This window comes from Taudactylus pleione, unplaced genomic scaffold, assembly GCF_031769625.1.
Source record: "Taudactylus pleione unplaced genomic scaffold, aTauple2 ptg000218l, whole genome shotgun sequence".
Taxonomy (NCBI): domain Eukaryota; kingdom Metazoa; phylum Chordata; class Amphibia; order Anura; family Myobatrachidae; genus Taudactylus; species Taudactylus pleione.
This window is the reverse complement of record NW_028284620.1, coordinates 6,926,440-6,948,623: the sequence shown is the minus strand read 5'-3', so window position 1 is coordinate 6,948,623 and position 22,184 is coordinate 6,926,440. Positions and strand designations below refer to the sequence as shown.

Sequence of the window (22,184 nt, the reverse complement as noted above, 5' to 3'; positions counted from 1 at the left end):
CATGGTATGGACCCAAGGAGGATCAGAACCCTGGTAACCACCCCTTGCAACAGCTGGCGGTGAGGGCAAAACAGGCGCTGGCGCTGCTTGGGGTAATTCCTCTCTACAGCGGAGCAACGTCACGAGGTCACGAGTGAACAGCTCATAGCCTGAGCCCATGCCAGCTCCTCCGTAAGCAGAGTGGCTCCCCCAGCTGGCTGCGCACACGTGGGCCCCAGCTGACAGTCCATACACAAAGCCCCTGCATCCAGTTGCCTACACGGCAATTTAGCCTGACACTGGGCACATGTAAAAAATATAGCCATAGTAGGGTCCTGGCCCTTTGTGGACTTTTTGTCCGTCAATAGAGCACCCCCCTTCCTGCGCTGCCCTGCCGCAGCTGTCTGCCCGGAAAAGAAAAAAAAATATAACAAGTGGCAATGAATATGCAAACACTCCAAACAAGCACAAAAACAGATTACAGTAATACTGAAAATTACTTAGCTGTACGCTGCAGAGGGAAAGGAGCTTGCTCTGTCCTGCCTCCATGCTGTTCAGGCTTGTGTCCTTTAAAAAGCTGTGATCAAACTTCCTGGGAGCCTGCATTTTGCCACTGGAGAGCGGGGGGAACCAGCAGCCATGGCTCCTCCTCCCTGTCATACTGAAGCGAGCCTCTCTGCTCCTTCCTTCAAGTGTTACTCCCCTCAGTGGGGAAGCACTCGGACTGACCCGCAATTATTTACAGCACCTGGTATTCCCAGGTGGTCTCCCATCCAAGAACTAACCAGGCCCAACACTGTATAGGTTCCAAGAACAGCACGTCCAGTGTGGTGTTGCTGTAGGTCTCACCTGAGGTCACTCTGTAGTCAGCGCTCTCCCCACAGGAGCCGTCGACAAGAAACCCGGCAAGATGGCGCCCGCCATCCAGGACCACGCTGACTGACTGCACCTTTACCAGGTAACAGCAGCGCGCTATCCCCGGGCCCAGACGGCCTCTTCAGAGACCGGAGTGTGTGGAATGGGGGAACACTCCAGCTGTGTGCTGCTATAAGCAGCGCACAGTACCTATAGTAAAAAATAAACATAACATTACAAATAAAGGAAAAAATCTCTAAACTGGGGCTGCAGAGCATCCCTGAAAAAACGTGCCTCTCTCCACAGGAGTTATAGATCTCAGTGTTAGTGCCAAATCCACGTCTTCCCACCTACAACCCATGGTCCAGTGTCCCCCAGCCCAGACAAAAGAGAAATTAGTATTTGTGCTTCTATATAAAAAAAAAAAATGGATGGTCTCTTTACAGGAGCTGAAATAATTTAGTTTAAATATTTTTGTCATTATTAAGTATAAAAATCTTGCTAACAGTACACTATGAGGTGTCATTTGTAATTATTTTATGCACATAGTTAATTTCACATTTTGTATATTCTTACCTGACAAAAGCAGTATAAGACAAACTGCAAAAAAATCAGGGTATTCTGCCAATCCAGTAGAATTCATCCTAAAATATGTTCTAAAAAAGTGACCAATCTGCTTCCCCAGCAGTTCATCAAATGTACCACTCCATGCTCGCGCCACACTGGAAGTGCCTGCAAAGAGACCACATTGGAGTTTTATGGGACGGTTATCATTTTTTATATTTCCAACCAGGGGCGTAACTAGAACTTTTTGGGCCCCATAGCAACATTTTTAAGGGGCCCCCCTAACTTAGGTCTTACACAATAACCATAGTAGTTCCCCTAAAACATTAAATGCCCGCTGTAATGGTGCCCCTTACGCAGTGCCCCCAGTAGTGAGCCCCCTGTAATGAGCCCCCTGTAATGCCCCCAGTAGTGAGCCCCCTGTAGCTGCCATCAGTAGTGAGCCCCCTGTAGCTGCCCCCTGTAATGCCCCCAGTAGTGAGCCCCCTGTAATGCCCCCAGTAGTGAGCCCCCTATAGCTGCCCCCTGTAGTGAGATCCCAGTAGCTGAAACCCCCAACCCCCCTGTCCCCGAGCGCACGCACTAACACACAAAAAAAACACCTTATCTTTATCCCTGCTCCTGTGAAGCGAAGCGACGTCCGCCCCAGCGCCCGCTCCTCGGCACTATGGGAGTGACGTCATGACCACTCCCATAGTGCACTGCGGGACCCGGAAGACGGAGTGAGCTCCGTCCTCCGGCTGCCACCGGAGGTTTGATTAGGAGCCGGGCGTCCGCTGGTAACACAATCTCAGCGAGCGCCCGGCATATGGAGGGTGCAGGGGGTGCGATCGCTGGGCTGGCGGGCCCCTTAAGCCGCCGGGCCCCGTAGCAACCGCACCCCCTGCACCCTCCATAGTTACGCCACTGTTTCCAACCAGTTCTGGTGTTCTCTTTGTGCTAAATAACTGAGGAGGAGATGTATCAAACTTATAGCTAGCAGCTGATTGATTGCTATGGATAATTTATCATTTTGTCCTCTATGGAAGGGTTGATATATCTCCCCCTAAATGTGGATTTGCTTGTGTATCTCATGATGAGGTTGTGTATCTCATAAGTAGGTTTTACACGAGGGAAACACCAAACGAATGAACATGGATATAAAACCTCTGATCACTGCAAAATTGACCTAATGAAATAAACATTCTTTATAAGCCAACCTGCAGCCTGTTTAAAGCTGTATTACCGCTTAAACAAAACATATACTAATGTACTCCTCTCACAAGCCAGAGCTCTGGGGCCTAGCACATGCACCTGATTTTCCTTGGGCTCCTTATTTCCTCTCACAGTAATGGTCGAAAACCATGCGTACATGAGCACAGCCAATAACAAAGGTTTTTCAGCGCACATGGCCAAAGCTTCAGCCTACCTCACATCTTTGTGTGTGACCCTTACAGATAATGGGCCTGATTCATGACGGATCGCTATTGCGATAGCAGCTGCGATTACACACGCAGGTCTGCTGTGAAAATATGCTAATGTCTGCAATCGCAAAGCCATCGCACAGCCAGCATAGAGATGCCCACTACCACTATCTCACATAAGTAATATCTTGCAGCCCTGCATATATATAAGTAACATTGAGTAACATCGGCTGCTCATGCACAATTACAGCAGGTCTGACCTTACTCAGAAATTGGTAACCTCGCTGCACGCAGTGAATACTTAAGCTGCGTATGCTGTCGCAATGGCTGATTTTATGCACGCCCAAGTAACGGAGTTCGTACGGACAGGCATATCTGCGTTACTCCGACCACTCCCCCATCACCACCTCCAAACGCTGATGTCCCGTCACTCACTCTGCGATGGCTTTATATCTGCGTGCGAGATCGCGGTGCTATCACAATGCTAACTCACACACACGCACTCCGGTGCATACGCATGCGCAGTACACACCATCAGCCGATCTGCATACATGTTGCAATTGCGATCAGTGATGAATCAGGCCCAATGTGTCTCTTTATTAACCTCATACTTGTTACTGTAACTTTTAAAAAAAAAATGCTATTTCAATGTTAGCAATACACAGGAATTGTAGTTTCTTCAAAATAATAATAATAAAAAATATACTCAGTGTAGAACTAGTGTCTCTGGGATAGAAGGGGTGAAGGCGTGGCTACCAACATAAATTGTGAGACAAAATAAGCATGACGTCACGTACGCTGACTGAAAAGTTAAAAAAAAACTTTATTGAACGGCCCAGCAAGCGGGCAGGTGGCAGGAGTGGTCGGCGCATTTGATCCCGTCAATCACTGTTTTTGCACAGGCCGCGGGGGTTGTCGTCGCAGCACACTGGTAGAAGCGGGACCCCTTTCACTTTTCATACAAAGGGGTAATAGCGAGCGGTAGGAGTGGACGGCCCCCCCACACACTTTCTGTCGAGTGTCCGGGCCCGGGTCCAGTCTCGGCAGTCCCCCCCTGATGGTGGCCCTCGGTGCAGGAGACAGCTTCACAAGGTCTGTATGGCTCACGCTCACTGAATTATGTGAGAAAGCCCTGTCACACCCCATTTCTGCTACTTTGGTTGTAAGGGTCACTGCCCTGTTTGGTAATAATAGCTAAGCATTGTGCAATAGACACTCAGGGGTATACAGATGTGTCCACACACAGCTATCCACCGTGCGCTACAAGTCACGCTACACATAACGCGGGAGCTCTGTTTGATTCGGTAGCGCTGATTGTCTTTTCGGGCGTCTTTTAACCTTCAAATGTGTCTTATTCGCACAGTGATGTGAATAGATAGCACAAGCAGCTTCTGCTGATTAAAATGATATGCAGCATGCTTATATTCTGTGTGCGACTGTGAGTGTATCTGCATACGAAACGCTACGTTACAGTGTTACAGCTGCTGACACTGTAACGTAGCATTTCACATGCAGATACACCCACAGGCGCTCACAGAACATAGGCATGCTGCATATCATTTTAATCAGCAGAAGCTGCTTGTGCTATCTATTCACATCACTGTGCGAATAAGATGCATTTGAAGGTAAAAATTTGCACGAAAAGAGGCTAGATGTATGAGGACACATCTGTATTTACTAAAGTGCGGGTTTATAGAAGTGGAGTTGTTGCCCATAGCAACCTATTATATTTTACTTATCATTTATCTAGCACCTTCTAGGAAAAAAATAACTGGAATCTGATTGGTTGCTATGGGCAACAACTCCACTTCTAAAAACCTATACTTTAGTAAATATACCCCTTAGTATGTCTACATACAGCTGCTGCTCACCAAAGCAATATTTTAAAGAAAATGGAAAATAAACTCAATATTCTAAAAGGAAAGATTTTTGAGATTTCTAACTAGGCTCCCTATATGTTATTCTCAACATATGTTGCACTAGGCAGCCTCAGCGGCTCCCCCAGATGTCAGAGCCCTAGACTAAGGGTAGCACCGGTCCTGCAGAGAACTGCTCAGTGAATTTTACTATATATATATAATTTAGGGAGTGAATTATAAGCAAACTATGTTAATGTTAAGCAATAATGTACAAGCTAATGAAAAAAATATATACTTTTCAATATATCAGTATCACAAATGACCAGTTAGAAAAATACCTCTAAGGTAACGCAGCAGATAAATGTAAAAATAACCCATTTTACTGTGTGCAAAGTGCTTACCTATGACATATGATAAAATAAGATTCCAGCCGGTGATAAAAGCCCAGAGTTCCCCAACAGTGACATATGTGTACAGGTACGCTGAGCCAGTCTTTGGCACACGGGCTCCAAATTCCGCGTAGCAGAGGCCTGCCATTACAGACGCCAATGCCGCAATAAGGAAAGATATCACAATGCTAGGTCCAGAGTTTGACTTTGCCACTTCTCCAGCAAGAACATAGACCCCAGCTCCAAGGGTACTCCCAACTCCCAGAGCGATCAGGTCCACAGTGGAAAGGCAGCGACATAGCTTGGAATCTTCTAGACTGTCCAATGTTACAATCTTCCTGCGAAGTAAACATCGCGCAAAGGTCAATGCTGGTCCGCAGGGCACCATGATGACACTTGTCTTCTTGTCTGTAAGCAGGACGAAAAGATAAAGCTGCTAAGTGAGGTGTAGTCACTATATATACATACTCTACCTAAGACATTTACCTAGATATAGCGCAATAACCCAAGCTTGCACCGCATGCAATAAAAGGGAGGGCATCACAACAGAACTAAACACTAAACATTTATTCAATGAAAATGTATTGCAACATTTAACTATATTGCAATTAGCAAAAAGCTAAAATGTGTATTTTAATTTTACCTACCACATAAGTATTGTATGGATATGTTGACATGAAGTCAGAATAGTTCTTGATTTCAGAAGAGTTAATTATTATTTTACTTATTTTGCCACTATAAATCAAGCAATCTTTGTGTCAAATGTTGGTTCATTAGTAGCAGGAAATCTATATATGTTTGAATCTCCAAAGCAGTCTGTTGCAGATTAATAAAATAAAATCTACTACTTGTTTTAAGCTGGATACACACTGGGCGATATATCGGCCGTTCAATCGAATGGTCGATATATATCACAAGCACATCGGTGAGTGTGTACCCCCGATATGTCTGTTCACAGACATATCACCAGGGGTGTATCTACAATGGGTGCAGGGTGTGCGGGGAACACGGGCCCCTGGGTCCAGGGGGGCCCCGCACCGCACACTCTGCACCCATAGCACACTTACCTCTCCGGAGTCCCAGGTCCGGCGCTGTAAAACGACTGGAAAATGGCCGCGGCTGGCATTTTACCATCGTCTGCGCATGCGCAGTACAGGGAAAATGGCCGTGGCGGCCATTTTCCCGGTGCCCTGTGCATACACTATAGATTCTGGGCACACTCTAGTGCCCAGAGTCTATAACTCCGGCGCTGGCCGCACACAGCTCAGTGTGCTGCCAGCCGCCGGGCAAAGAGGAGGGGGCCCGTGTCGGAGACTGCACATATCACATTGGCTGTGCAGCACAGCAGATGGCCGATATATCTGCAGATCTATAGGTGCATCTGCTGGTGTGTACGGGTGACCTGTTGATCACCCGTACACATGCTGCAGGGACCTGGCGGTGAATGACAGCTAAACCGGACGGACAAGTTTCAATGCCCACCAAGTTGTGATGTCAGGCCCGACACATCGGACAGACGATTGGTAAATGTACATGCACTTACCAATCGTCAGATAGGTCGGCGGTTTGGCTGACCTGTCGACCTAGTGTGTACCCAGTTTAAGAATCAAATCTCTGTTCTCCACACTAACTTGTTTCAACGTTGACTTGCTGACAGAACTCATGGCCCTGTTAGCATTAGAACTACACTAAATTACACAGCATGTATTGTCTTTGCAAGGGTTTGTCCCTTGAGGAAAAGTACTGATATAAAGCATTTATACAGTCTATCTGTACTGTTTATTACAATTTACAGAAAACAAAAGCATAATCTGCTGAGAACATTTTTACAAATCCTGGAGAGGGCTGAATTGATTATATTCTCAATCTGTTGTGTTAAATGTGCCCATCGTCTAAATACTATACAGTAGATGTAATTTATTGGAGAATACAACCTTCTTGTTGACTAGGAACCAATGATATTACTGCAGATATGATTAACAAGCTCAAGAGTTTTGGATCTGCCTACCAAATGTCTCCTGCCACTGTACGCAAAGCTATAAGATGTGAAAGATCACAATAATGCAGCCTCATTTCTAGTACTAGCCTTAGGTGTATGAGATGACATAAGCACTATAGTGCAAGTAAATAATAACAATTATGTAACAACATGAGCGTAAGTACCATAGGTGCAAGTGGTGCAGCTGCTATGGGCTCAGAGCTGAGGGGGGTGGGGGGGGGGGGCATCTTCCTTGTCAAAGTTACATGTTTTATATACAGTGGTGGCTTCATGGGTGGGGCTTCAACACAGTCCACAATCCAAACAGGGGAGCCACACCAAATGCCACCCCAAACGCTGCCAATCATCACCAGGCTGGACTCACTGGCAGTTGATGTAGCTCCCCTATTTGGACTGTGGACTGCCCTAGAGCCCCACCTCTGGAGCCACCACTGGTTATATACTTTTTCCACCCTTGGAGACCTTACAAACTCTTGCTATGGGCCTTCAAATATCTAGTTACGCCTCTGTGTAACAACATCTGTATAAATCATCAGACTCATGCATTTTAAATGGAATCGGTATGGAATACCGACAGACGGGATCCAGGCGGTCAGAATCCGAACACCTGGATCCCGACAGGGTTAACATACCAGCACTTGGTGGTCGGTATGCTAACCTGCCCCCTCTCCCTACCCTAATCCTAATCCTCCCTCCCTGGCGCCTGAACCTAACCTCCCCCCTAGTGCCTAAACCTACCCTTCCCCTCACGCACCCTAAACACAACCCTCCCCCCTTAGTGTCTAACCCTAATACTCCCCCTAGTTTCTAACTCCTAAACCTGACCCCTTCCCCCCACCCAGCTACATATCTTCGGCATCACGGCGGTCGGGATCCCGACGTCGAGATTCTGACCAGCGTTGGTATTCTGGCGCCAGTAAGGTAAGCATCGGCATCCAGACCGCTGGGATGTTGAATGCATACCATTTTATATAGTGAATGGGAGAAATAGTTGTAGACATGATAGATAATTGTAAACAGTTCCCAGACCATGCAATATATATGCATGCCAGCAACCACAATATACTCATGTCATTATAACAAAAAGGAAGAGTCATACACCACAGAGGTGTAACAGCCTGCAAGGCAGAGGAAACCACCACACCAGGGTCCACTGGACCTTGGTGATGTAGACCATGTGTTGTCTGTGCTTAAATGTGGCCAAATAAGGTATGTGTGGCCCTAAAACACCACTATATATATGTACCTCCCAACAGTCTCTATTGTAAAAGAGGGATAGACCCCACCCCTGAACTACACAAACCAATCTGGCAAGACCACAATATTTCTAGAGAGGTGTCAAAACTGTCCAGCGAAAATCAGGACAGATGGCAGGCATGCATTACTATAAACTATGCTGTATAACCATATACATTAATGAGTAAACAGCGCATCTGTCTTGGAATGATTTAAAGTTAAGTTAAAAATAGGAAAATACTGTGGTGCAGTTCCCCATATAGCCTCCTACAGTAAAGTGGACCATAATAATTTGGGAAGATGCATGTAAGCACAATAGGGCAATGTCATGGGGTGTGGTATGAAAAATTGACATTTAGAATGTCGACACAGTTTTTTTGCTTATTTTAGCCAAACCCTAACCCTAAAAAAAAGCAAATAAACTGTATGTCGACATTATTAACATGTCCTCAATTTTAAACATGTTGACATTTTTGATATATGGACATATTGGTTGTCGATCTGAATCCATATCGACAGTCTGACCGGATCCCATATCATGAGCCCCTTCATTTTCAATGGCACGATCTTTATAAATTATTTCCATGTTCCACAATATGCACGGGTACACCCTGCCTCCGCCTCCTTACTGTGATGTCAGGCCTTTTCTGGTTGGCCAGGGCACCTGTAGACCATGCACTGTTCTAGCAACCCTTTTTTATTCAATTTCTAATGTATTTATGAAATTGTTTTACTAATTAACTATATAGCAGTATTCGTACCCCTCTCACTTTCTGCTAATTTCTCTTCCTTTGCAACCTCCTGTACAACATAACTGACCCATTTGCTTTACTATATTGTCTGACAACCTTTAAGCCACTTGAAATAGTCACTCAGTGATCCCCTTCCACCTCAATATTATTATTGTGTCATTAATACTATATTCAGCGCTTGGAATTTTGAGACGCATTGATGGCCATTTCTCAAATCTACCTAGAACATCAGTCATACAACTCAGGCGTGCCAATCCTGGTACATAATCTGCAACAACAAACCACAACACAATTCCTTCAATGACATTAGAAATGTCACCAGTAAATACGCTAAATAGGGCTGATTACGTACAGATCCAAGGGATACTCTACTAGTAACATTTTTTTACTCTGAATTTATTCCATTTACTACAACTTTCTGGTACATTTCAACTGACATCAAACCCAGTCAGCTGCCATTGAATCCAATTCCAAGTAGTCTAATTTATTTATGTCTTCAATGTGGGGCAAGTGTCATCTCTGCTTTGAGAAGGCATTACTGTAAGTAAGAACATAAGGTTTTTACATTACCATAGACACATCGTACCACACAATCATGCTTTAAGACTGGTTCTCGATGTATAGAGATTACATTGTATAAAGACCTGCACACACCACAAATCAGGTACAGGTAAGGTCACCTATGGACAAAAAAGGAAACTGAACATTGTAAATCTTGTTTTATTGTGCCAAACCCTCTCTGCATACACACAGAACGATATTGTGAACGATAACAATATAGTTATCGTTCACACCGTTCAATATCATTCCGTGTGTATGCAAGACATCGTTAACAATGTGCGCTCCTGTGCATCGTTAACGATTTCATTGGCCGTACTTGCAGGCCAATCTGACGATATCGTCAGATCCTGCAAGTTCGGGGATGCAGCCGGTGACGTCACTGAACGATATCGTTCAGTGTGTATGCTCAATAAAAGTGGTAGTAGCGGATATCTCGGATAGAATGCTATGGGACTGCGATGTGCCAGTATACATCAGTTTCATATTCCAGAGCTTGTTCCCTATTTTGCCTATAGAAGCCTATGGGCTTCTTAATGCAGAGTTTCCCTGAGAGAGGTCCCAAGACCCCCCGACCTGCGCCTTTCAAATGTGCAGGCCAACAGATGTGCAAGCGCAGAAGGACTCCTGGGTCATAAACCAGGAAGTCCTCAAAACACAAGGGGCAGCAGAAGAGCTGTCCTTAGGTTTTTCATTATTCATGCAAACGGTGTTAATAAACATTGCTACTGTATGCATGCAATAAGTGGTGGGATGTATAGCATACGGGGCAGATGTATGAAGCTCTGGGATGATAAATTGGAGAGTGATATAAACGACCAACCAATCAGCTCTCAATTGTAATTTTTCAAATACAGCCTGTAACATGACAGTTGGGAGCTGATTAGCTGGTGGTGTATCACTCTCCACTGTATCACCAGAGATTCAGAGCTTCATTCATCTGCCCCAATTGTATGTGATGCATGAATCATCCCGCCCTAAATGTGAGGTAACTCTGATTCAAGACAATATTTATATAGTATAATACACACATATATAGCATTCCCGCTAGGCTGTTTTAGCGGGGCGTGGCGCCCTGCCCTCCTTCTGGAGGGCAAAAAGCACCCTGCCCTCCAGGAGGAGGGCAAAGAGCGCCCTGCCCTCACAGCCTGCGGGTGCCGTTCTCACCCGCGGGACGCAGTGTCCCGCGGGTGGAGAAACATGCGGTGTCCCGGTCATCTATTCTCCCTTTCTGCAGCGCTTGGGGGCTGCCCGGCATGTCTGTAAGTGCCGGGCACGCCCCAAAGTATGCCGAAAAGGGGACGCGTCTTATAGACACGCCCCCTTTTCATGACCACGCCCCCTTTTTGGGCGCGCGCATAAGGTTGCCCTCTCTAGCTCCGGCGCCCTGCCTGCCGCCGGAGCTAGAGTGAACACTACACATATATATATATCAACTGTGAAGAATTTAGATTTGCTGTGTATAATATAGTAGTTCTCGGTTTAATGATATATCACAAGTAAGTAGTTTTTGTGCCAGAAATGAACGGTGCACTCTTTGCAAACAAGAGCAGTTTCCAAGCGTTACAAAACCTCTTTGACACAATTTGTTTGCTTGTGGACTTCTGGGGGTGGGAGCAGAGAGAGACAGGTGATTGGATGAACCGCGCACTGTAAATAGCTATGACTTTACTGCTCATAAATCATGTATTTGTCTATTAAGTAAATCAAGGCAAATCCAGCTGACACTGCTAGCAACACAAACATCTACTTCTACAGTATTTCAAATCAAAATGTCACCTCTATAAGCCTTACACCAAATAAGTTATGTAAGGTAGGGAGAGTTGTACTATCCTGTAATATCCTGCCTTATCAGAGTATGGGAACAACTCCATTTAAAAACTATTTCAGAAATTGCAGCTACATTTGGCTATTCCTGTAAAAGTTAAACCCATAGCCAGTTTGGATCAATAAATAAACAGCATTAGTAAAAGCAATTCATATATTGTTTCGCTCCACTACAAATCAGATTGCGGGGCTGATAGTCAGTTTAACACAAGCCAGTTTTGTGGATCTTGTATGTTTTCGCAGTGTGCACATCCTGGACTCAAGCATATGCATTTAGGGCACTTGCGGATGAAAGGGCACTACAGGATGTAATATGCCTGGCTTCAGAACCGGGGATGGACTGGCCATCTGGCACTTCTGGGCCGGATCCAGTCTCAGGGGAGGAACTACCAGAGACAAAAGGAGGCGGCCAGCATTGAAGGGGCACCTCCTCCATTGCCCCCATGTCCTCAAAATATTGCCATTCTAGGGGGGAGGGCGGTCCTCCCATCAGTGGTGGACAATGACACCTCAAGGCCCCTGCTCTCCAGCAGCACCGGTGACCCTGCTGTATCTACTCTGCTCCTGGCAGCAGAAGTATTGCAGATGAAATGGGTAATGATGTTGCGACACCACAGTTGCTGTAACAGCAGAGAGAGAAACCAGCCAACTGGAGAGATTCAGAAAAGGAACACATTTAAGAATGGGCAGAGGGTTGAGGGAAGGAAGGGGGGGTGTTGAGGAGCACACGTTCAATAACAGAGTAGGTGGTGGGGGGGAGGGGGATGTGTGCAGCTCATTCAAGAACTTGCAGACAGTGGACTTATTCAGACCCGGTCGCAAAGTTGTGCTCGCTCTGAGCGATTTTCGACCATCTGCGCATGCGTATAATTTGCAGTGCGCGTGCGCAAGCCAGTCTTTGCGATCTGATTTTGGTTGCTCGTAAGCCACAATCAGGTTGCTGCTCTGAGTGACAGATATTGCCGTTTGTGGGTGGTAACAGGGGAAGGTGCTTGTGAACGGAGGAGTCAATGTGCGAACGCAGGCGTGTCAGGCCGCCTAAACGCTGTTTAAAGGGCATGCATAATTAGCAAAGTAGAGTCATTGTACACGTCACCTGCATGTATTTCAGCCAGCACTGATCGCTGTGCTTTCGGCAGGTTAAGGCAACCTCAAGGGCTGCGAGCAGCTCCGATGGCTCACAATGTTACGACTAATCCTACAATTCCCGGAGATGACGTGTGTTGCGAGTGGAAAGGGGGAGTCTTTAAACACTAGCGAGTGTTCATTGCTGTAGATCACTAAGACATAGAGGGCGTCCTTACGCGACGCAGTACGAGTGCTTAATTTAAATATCCGGCCCCTTTTTGCCTGCGAGCGAGCGAACGCAGGTCTGAATGAGCTCCAGTGTGCGGTATACACTTAAGAATTATGCAAAATAAAGAAAACAGACAGGAGAACAATACAGAACTTATTGGGAAGGTGGAAACGATAAAAAAATACATTACATCATTACTTACAGATGGGATTGGATTGGGAGTGTATAAAGCCCAATTAGTATCACCAGGGGTGATAATGAACACAATACAAAAATACAGACAGGGGGGGAACAATAGAGGACATCACGGAGGGCTCAATAAAATATATAAGATGGGTGGAGCATATATATATGGGGCACATATAGACATAGGGAGGTACAGACATACTTTATGTGGGATGCAGTCAGGAAGCTGACAGTCGCAATGCGGTCAATAGCAAATCCACATGCTGATAAATCTGATTGGATCTACTCGCTTTGTTGGGGCATTTGCCCATCATTCCCAAACCCATGAATTTTTGGACCTAACTCATAATCTTTGGGATCCCCCCATTCATGATTTTTTATGTTAAATATTTCATGTTTTCATACGTCTTCACGTGTTTTTTATTATCACATGTTTTCTATTATGATGAATAAATGTCATATTTGTTGCATTTAAAACTGAATACCTCTCATTTGTTCTCATATGGTTTAGAACTGATTAGCGCCTACAGTAGGTAAGACTCATTTTTTTTGCTATTGACTTCAGTTTTCCTACTAAAAAAACTCATTACCTACCAGGCCTGCTTACAATCAGGGAGCGCCCAGGGTCACATACACCCAGGGCCGGATTAACAGGGGGCGACAGGGGCGATCGGGGCGATCGTCCCTGGGCCCCCACACGTTAAGGGCCCCCACACCCATCGGGGTTAAAGTGGTCCGGAGGAGGCGGAACTAGTTCCGCCTCCTCCGGCCAACCTAACCCCGGCGCCGCAGGGAGGCTCCTTTTACCAGGCGCCCGCTGTAAACAACGGGCGCCCCGGCTCCCTCCCCGCAGCGGCAGTCGGAGGCTTGAGCTCACATGAGCTCCAGCTTCCGGCTCACGCAGAGCACTATGGCAGAGATGTCATGACGTCTCTGCCATAGTGTGGAGGAGCAGCCGAGCGGACTGCAGCAGACGTGGGGCTAAGGTTCAGGTAAGTATGAGCTTTATTTTTATTTTTTTTAGTGCAAGCGGCCTACTGGGGGCATTACTGGCGGGGGGGCATTAATAAAGGGGACATTACTCGGGGGGGGGGAGCATTATACCTGGGGCATTACTCGGGGAGAGGGGAGGCATTACTACTGGGGGCATTATTCAGGGGGGAGCATTACTACTAGGGCATTACTCGGGGAGGGGGGAGGCATTACTACTGGGGGCATTATTCAGGGGGGAGCATTACTACTGGGGCATTACTCGGGGAGGGGGGAGGCATTACTACTGGGGGCATTATTCAGGGGGGAGCATTACTACTGGGGCATTACTCGGGGAGGGGGGAGGCATTACTACTGGGGGCATTACTACTGGGGGCATTACTGGGGGGGAATTACTACTGGGAACATTACTCGGGGGGGAAGCATTACTGCTGGGGGCATTAATCAGGGGGCATCTCTATTGGGGGCTCTACTAGAGAGGGAGCATTAGTATTGGGGCACTAATAGAGGGGCATTACTACTGGGGGCATTTCTACAGAGGGCTCTACTAAAGGGGGAATGACTACTGGGGCATTACTATTGGGGGCACAACTACATGGGTATTTCTACTTGGGGATTTATACAGGGGCATTACTACTAGGGCATTACTATTGGGCACACGCCCAATTACTACTGGGGGGCATTACTATTTGGGGCACAACTACAGGGGTATTACTACTGGGGGCATTTATACAGAGGCCATTACTACAGGGGGCACTACTAATGGGAGTATTGCATAGGGGGCACTGCATAAGGGGCACTACTACTGGGTGCACTGCATACGGGGAACTACCACTGTGGGCACTGACACTACTGGGGGCTCTGCATAAGGTCCCCATTGCGCAAACCCCCCGTTTGTCACATTTAATAGGGGCTCCCACATGTTTGTTGCCCAGGGGCCCCCACAGACCTTAATCCGGCCCTGCATACACCCACACTACTATTAGGTCCAGCGGCCATTCATACCAATCCCCTGTATGTAATGTATGTAAGCTAAAGCATCCCTCTCTGGTCCCTGTAAACTGTGTATGCACTGGCCGATGGTCACACATGCGCATTAGGACTCCCGGGTCATAAGCTCTAGATCGGAAGAATTATCCGGGAAGATAAGTATTCATGCATACAGGCATATAAAAATTTAAATATGCTAAAAGGGACTGAAAGTATTGTAAAATATTTGTGACACTTGATAAATACTACCCCTAGGGAGTTAATTAGTGTCTTAATGTACATAGAAATAATATATATATATATATATATATATATATATATATGATTCTGTTGGCGCAAATTAATAATGTGGATTATGTACAGTATGTAATTCTTGTAAATGGGTTAATTATATTAATTGCATGGTGTTGTTACGATGATGCTGAAGTAGCTAATACTGTACTTTTTGAGGATAGGGTTAATTATTGATGAGGGAATATTATTATAAGCTAATCAAAAATACTCTCTGTATTGTATGGCAGTTACACTTCTCCATATTATATGGCATTCGCTAATGCTTTATATATTGTATGGCAGCTGAAGGCACTGATGCTCTCTGTATTTTATAGCGGGCAGTCATGTTTTCTGTATTCTGTGCTTGTCATCGTGATGATCTCTGCATTATATTGCGGTCACCGACATGCTCTATGTATTGTATTGTGGTAACTGTAATGTTTCTTACATTATTTGGCGGTCATAATGGTAGAGGGTCACTACTATCCACTGGGAGGGAAGGGGAGCAAGTGCAGAGATGAGTCTTTGACCCGGGTGGCAGAAAACCTAACTTGATCCCTACTCCTTAATCTTGGTTGGCTCTCCTGGACATTTGGAAAAGTAGGCAAGTAGGGTAGCCACCTGCCGCTGCCACCGCCTACTCCTGGCTGAAATGGGAGGTCCCAGGATGCTTGATGAAAACATTTGTGCTGAATTGCGTCTCCATAGCCCCACCCCCGATTTCTCAGTGCCAGGAATCACTGCTTTGTATAGGTAGTTGGGGAGAGGGGTCATGGTGGTGCCATGCCCCCCACACTGCCCACTTAGCTGCACACCGTTGACCTGGATATCGGCAAAAATGGAGTGTAGGTAAATATGCTCATCCCCATTGGTGACAATTTCTCAGATATGAATAATAATTGGTGATTCCATGCTCAAATGATTTCCCCTCCATCCTGTCTTGTTTGTGCCAAACTGGTTTTTTCTTCTAGATGTGTTTGATGCATAGAAAGCAGTTACAGTAGTTCATCACTAACTGACAATGTAACACAAGTCCACACAGCTAATAGAAGTACGGTCCAGAGTGTACATAAAAGGGCAGCTCTTGTAGGATGTGTACTCAGCGGGAATCGTCAGAGACAGGGGCGGCAGGAAGTAAGGTACTACAAAAAGAATCTGTTTTACTATGAAGAACAAAACAAATGGTTATTTTAATCCTTGCACAGGTAACAGGTTTCTATCATGTGCTATTTACAGAAAATGTATTCAGCTTTTATTTACATTTCTCAAGTACAAGAAAAGAAGAATTATACTGCCGGGAGCAAGACACCCGCTGCAATGTAAACCAGTACTATGTGTAAATGACTACACACTATCTATAGTAGATTAAAAAAAAAAAAAAGCCAGGGTGAAATAATTGCTAAGTTACCTGCATCATCACTTAATTTTCACAAAAGCAGTTATCGGGCCATTCATCAAGAAGATAGAGCAGGAGATATCTTCTACTTACCTTCCTTTTGCGGAATGGCCCGCTGTCCCCATACATTAGTATGGGGACAGAATTCATCAAGCTCCGAATATATATTATTTTCGAAGCTTGACTGCGGGAGCTTTCGCCATCTTCAGATGGCGATTGCTCCAGCTCCAGGCACGCAACCCACTCCTCCTTTATGGGAAGGAGTTCCGGGTTGCGAAGAGGGATCATTTCGGATCCCTCCACCAATGTCCGGCTCCTTCCGCCGGACGTCAGGGATCTTGTGCGCATGTATGACCTGTAGATAACGTATACGCAGTCCCGTCACTGCTCCGAAAGGAGCAGTGAAAAGATACACTGCTCCAAAGAAGAGCAGTGAAGCGGCTCACGGAGACAGCTGATTTTGCATCAGCTGTTACCGCGCTGGAGCTATGATTAATGGCTCCGGCAGCCGCGGTGAGTTAGAATGAATGTTAATTATCGGGGTCCGTTCGAACCCTGATAATTAACCTCATGAATAGGCCCCTTAGTCAGGTGGTAAAACAAATACTTAGTTGGACTAGAAATGAGTTGTCATATGAAAGAAATACAAAAAACACACACATTTTATATTCAGTAATTAAAATAGTATTTACTTCTGAACAATATATTCAAACATCTTTTTTTGTGAAGTCCTTAGTTTTATAATTTTCAATTCACTGGGAGTCCTTTCGTTGTTGTTGTTTTTAATTATGCTGTGCTTTTAACTCCCCCAACCAAAAAATAAAACCTCCCGCATAATAGGATGTTATTAAATTTAGATCACCAATAACAGTGTATGCCAGTACGACACTGCAAAGTCGTACTCATTTCTATTGCATCTACACTTATGACAAAAGAGGCGTAACTGGGCTCAATGGGGCATACTCACGTAAGCAAGGTCCAGTGAGGGCATGCTTATGCAACTGTGGGCTATGCAGAGTTGGACATAAGCCTAAATATGCGTACTATCAGGCGTATCTTTTGTACCTAGTAAAGTGTAAGGTGCAAGTGCTCACTGAGGACGGACGAGTAGCAAACCAGGTGCACACATAGGAGGTGGGTGCATCACAAGATGCGTAAAGCTCTGCGTATGGGCAAATATACACATCTTTTCTGTGCACACAGTTTGGGAGCATTATATGCCCGATTTACAGTACTTCCAACTCTAGGTAAGGTCCAAAATTTGGGTTGTAGTCGATTCAGCGGTTACATCTGTATTCATTTTCATTGAAATTGGGATGCTAATCAAATGTTATAAATGTGATTTCTTGAATGACCCATCTATATGCCTACAATTTACTTTTACTTGTTTTTGCCATTGTTAATTTTATATTAATCCAGAATTTGTCTAGGTGCAGTGGAATGTAAAAGGGAGATGAAACAAACCTACTATCTTATATATAAAATTAATTGGTCTGTTTGTTGTCTATCCGGTTATGCATTTGAACACCCCCTGCACAGATTGGGATGAAACCAACACGTCCAGTTGGATCGTGGTCAGGTTTTAGGGAGGTTAGGGTCCCGGTCGGACCTTCTATTGGTGTACGCTGGGCAGAACTTTGACCTGGGGAGCCTGTTCTGGGCCTTCCACTGGATGAATTTGGGTGAAAACTTCACAGAGAGGTGACAATGGATTCCAGAAGACATACTAAGGGGTTAGGTTCGCGGTCAGACCTCCCGGTAGTGTACGCTGGGCAGAACTTTGAGCCAGGGAGCCTGTACTGGGCCTTCCATTGGATGGATTTGGATGAAAAACTTCACAGAAGGGTGGCAATTAGTCTGGGATGCCTAACTTAATAACTTGAAGATTTAAACCTGGGCAATGCCACGCACTTCAGCTAGTAGAGCGTAAATCGTAGCATCCAATCAGCTTCTAGCTATCATTTTTTAGAATGTAGATAAATGATAGCAAGAAGCTGATTGTTTGATAGAGATACAGATTTCAACAACACATATTCATAGTTAGAAGTGGTAATCCATGAAATGACGAGAATGCTGGCGTCAGTGCTCCTATCACCTACTATTATTTTAAAAACAATTCTAAAAAATCAAATAAAAAGAAAGTATACTGCAAATCGATGATCAGTTAAATATTCCACAATTATATGTAAAATATATACACATGAGCACGCATCACTTTTCTTCATTTGTCCATGTCACATAATACCTATTTCATCTAGTTCTGAAAGGATGTCCTTTCTGTGTTGTACCAGCACACTGCATTGCATTGCTTTAGACCTAGTCACCTTTATAATATGTGCAAAACACCAGAAGTGTGCCAAAAGAAAAAGTGCGCTCTGTTCCCTCTAATTCGTAAAACTGTGGCTGGGAACTGACGACACATGGGTGACACCAGGACAAATTTAAAACAGGACATCTGCCAAAATGTAACCTATAGCAGCTCCTGGAACTCTCCCAAGCTTAGGATGGATTTCAGGCACTCAGCACAAGGTTTTATTTTTGTCCAATACGTTCAAATGATGTGAAAACCATTCATTCGAATCTCAGTCACGTTCCATGAGGTTACAACGTGGAATAACTTCCCAGTAGGTTTTACAATTTATTTTACTCTCCTATGTACTATTATTAAAGCCATGTAATTTTAAAGCACTGCGTGATACAATGATACTATTTAAATAAGATGACAATCATCCATTGCCTATGGAAACATTTAAAATACTGGAGCTAATGTACGGCTTCTTTTGCCGGTCTGGCATATGAACTTCATGCTAACACTATTGTAAGTCCTCCTCTGGTGTACAGCCAAGCCTCTGAATGTGCACTGACTGAAACGCCCACTTTGAGAATCTTTAGATCAGGGCTTGACAGATTTTTCTAAAATCTAGGAGCCAGGATGAAATCGTAGGAGCCAGACCACAGCCCCCCCCAAAAAACATTACAGGAGTGAGTAAGGAGCACAGCTCTGTGTGTTATACACACTATACTAGTCCACAAAATGGTCACAGTTGAATGGATACAGTAAAATGGAAGCCCCCTCACTGCTCCACCCTCCAGTAATAACGGACCACATTTCACATAAAACAATGGTGCCAGAAAGTACAACATAAACCCCCACCCCTCATGTATCCCTCTGAAGCTGCTCCGCAATCCCTGGCCATGCATAGACCCTACTACCGTAGAGCTCAATGCAGCCGGAGATAGGAGACAGTAGACAGTTGGGACATACAGGAGGATCAGCGTAGACTGGGACAGACAGCAGGGATCAGAGAAGGCCAGAATGGAGAGGAGTCATCAGTGCAGGCCGGGACGGACACAGGCACAGCAGTCACCACAAGTGACACTCAGCACATGCACTCCAGTGCATGATATGAACACCGCAATACTATAGGCGTGAAACTCTGCCAGAGCTGATGAGGATCTGCTTCCTCCCTCTCTGCAAAATCTGGTAGCCAAGCAGCAAAATCTGGTAGCCATGGCGACCTGGTCCCCGGGATTTTTCGAGCCCTGCTTTAGATGCTCCAATCCCGTTGGTGAATCTTTAGATGCAACCATTGGTTGCACCATCAAAACCAGTCCCAATCAAAGTAAAGCCATGTGAGCGATTAATCGTCTGAGTTCGCAACCAGTTCAGCAACACGTCTGCTTCACTGTTCATGCATCTAAATAGCCACTGTCATGGTTTTAGTATTCTGTAGATCCAGAGACCTTTGAGTAGGACTGAAGTGCATACAGATGCGCCCATATGCTACGGTACGCTATGGCACGCACTGAGATCGCACCATGCATTCCTATGGAGGCGCATATGCAGTGCGCGTATCTGCTTGCAAGCATGCATCTCGTGCTATGCGTGGTGCAATTTGCCGTGCCAGCGGCAAGGATATAGCTGGGCATATCTGTAGGAAACGTAAAAGATTGATAATATAATTGAGTCTTATGTAATCAGGGTAGAGCTTGAGGAAGCTAAAACCCTGATAGTGCTCTGATGCAAGACCTGGAACTGGAACCCAGTGAGGAACTGAGGTACTGAGAGTCAGGATAGATAATACAGCTTACTGGACACCTCAGTGTACAGACCATATACTGCACACTGAACTCTAGCTCTGGAACCCGCACCCGACTCAGAACCAGCCCAAAACAAAAGCACACAGCACAGGGAAACCAATACAAGGTCAGGACAATAGTATAGCCATTTAACCTGAAGTGAACCACAGAGCGTGGAGTTATCAGAATACAGGTAACTTGCATGCACTGTCCCAATGGACAGTAAAGCGGGATCCACAGAGATGATTCAAGCGGTGATACACAGCAGCAGATGGGATGAGCCGCAGATACATACGCCGGCTCAGTAAAGGAGCAGCAAGAGGCGTGGGAGCTGCAGCATTGGTAGGTGATGGTGATACACAGCAGCAGATGAAATGCAGGTAACGGCTCACAAAGAGCGGCTCTGAATAGCTGAGGATGGTAAACAGCGAGTAGCCCACAATGTAACAAATAGTCATTGGAGTTACAATAAAAGGACACAGAGAGTGAGACCTGGAGCCTAGAACTATCCTGGGAAGGAACACGTTGTTCAGGCAATGGGTTGAATCCAGAGGCTGGATTAGATTGGGAGTAGTGAAATGTCATTGGCCTGGCTGATCAGGTGAGTACACAGGTGCAACAGGCAATTACAGGTTCGCCTTTGCGGTGTTCTACTAACCCTCCCTTAGAGGTGCCTAACCCTAACTTCCCCCAGGGGTGCCTAAACCTAACTCCCCCTCCCCGCACCCTAAACCTAACCCTCCCAGGGGGCGCCTGAACCTAGCCTCCCCCCGGGGGTGCCTGACCCTAACCCACCCTTCCCCTAGCCTAACCCTAACCCCATTGGGGGTGGGGGTGCCTAACCTAACCCTCCCCGCAGATATCCGCTCCCCATGCCTGGCTTACCTACGATTGGTATGCAATGTGTTGGGGCTAATGATAGGCGTCGGTATTTAGACACCTATCATTAGTCCCATGCCGGGATTTTACTGTCGGGAAGCCGGCGGTCAAAATGCCATTTCTGACTACATACCATTTTGAACACAGAAATGAATGAGTGTTTCAATCTGTATGGGATGCTAATACCCCGATTTGTTACAGCCACCTCCAAGGGGCCGCCGAATGGGGAAAAAATATATATATTTTTTTTTTACGTGATTCAAAGGGTGGAAAAGAAACATTTAAGAAAGTTATCCCTGTTTAGTAAGGGCCCATTGAGCATTTCTGTTCCTGTAAAAGGTTGAAAATTTTAAACATTTTCCAGAAATCACACAATGTAGAAATATGATTACATACATACATAATATATATCTGGTTAAAGACTCTATACTGTATATAGCAAAATGCAAATCAATAACTACAACTTGTACTTAAAGTAGTACATTGTAATTTATTACCTGCAGCAGCTTTGTGGGAAATTACATAAGAAAAATTTTAATATTTTCCATTAGACAATATTTTCCAATAGTAGAAATGGTGCTTTACTATTCAATAACCAGTATACGTTTTAAACTATTTTACTACAGAACAGGCAAAACTGATGGTGCCTGTATAAAGTTATTGCAAATCCCT

At 45.3% G+C, this 22,184-nt stretch overlaps 1 protein-coding gene across 5 annotated transcripts in view; it reads right to left on the bottom strand.

The window, feature by feature from the left end:
* SLC7A2 (solute carrier family 7 member 2) overlaps positions 1-22,184 on the bottom strand; it is a 129,773-nt gene that overhangs the window by 52,143 nt on the left and 55,446 nt on the right. For all 5 annotated transcript variants that reach the window (XM_088478753.1, XM_088478754.1, XM_088478752.1 and 2 more), the window contains 2 exons: positions 5,062-5,457; positions 1,411-1,566 (listed from right to left, as the gene is read on the bottom strand). In XM_088478753.1, the coding sequence (XP_088334879.1) occupies positions 1,411-1,566; positions 5,062-5,437 (532 nt within the window). In that variant the 5' untranslated portion in view covers positions 5,438-5,457. The remainder of the gene's footprint in view (positions 1-1,410; positions 1,567-5,061; positions 5,458-22,184) is intronic.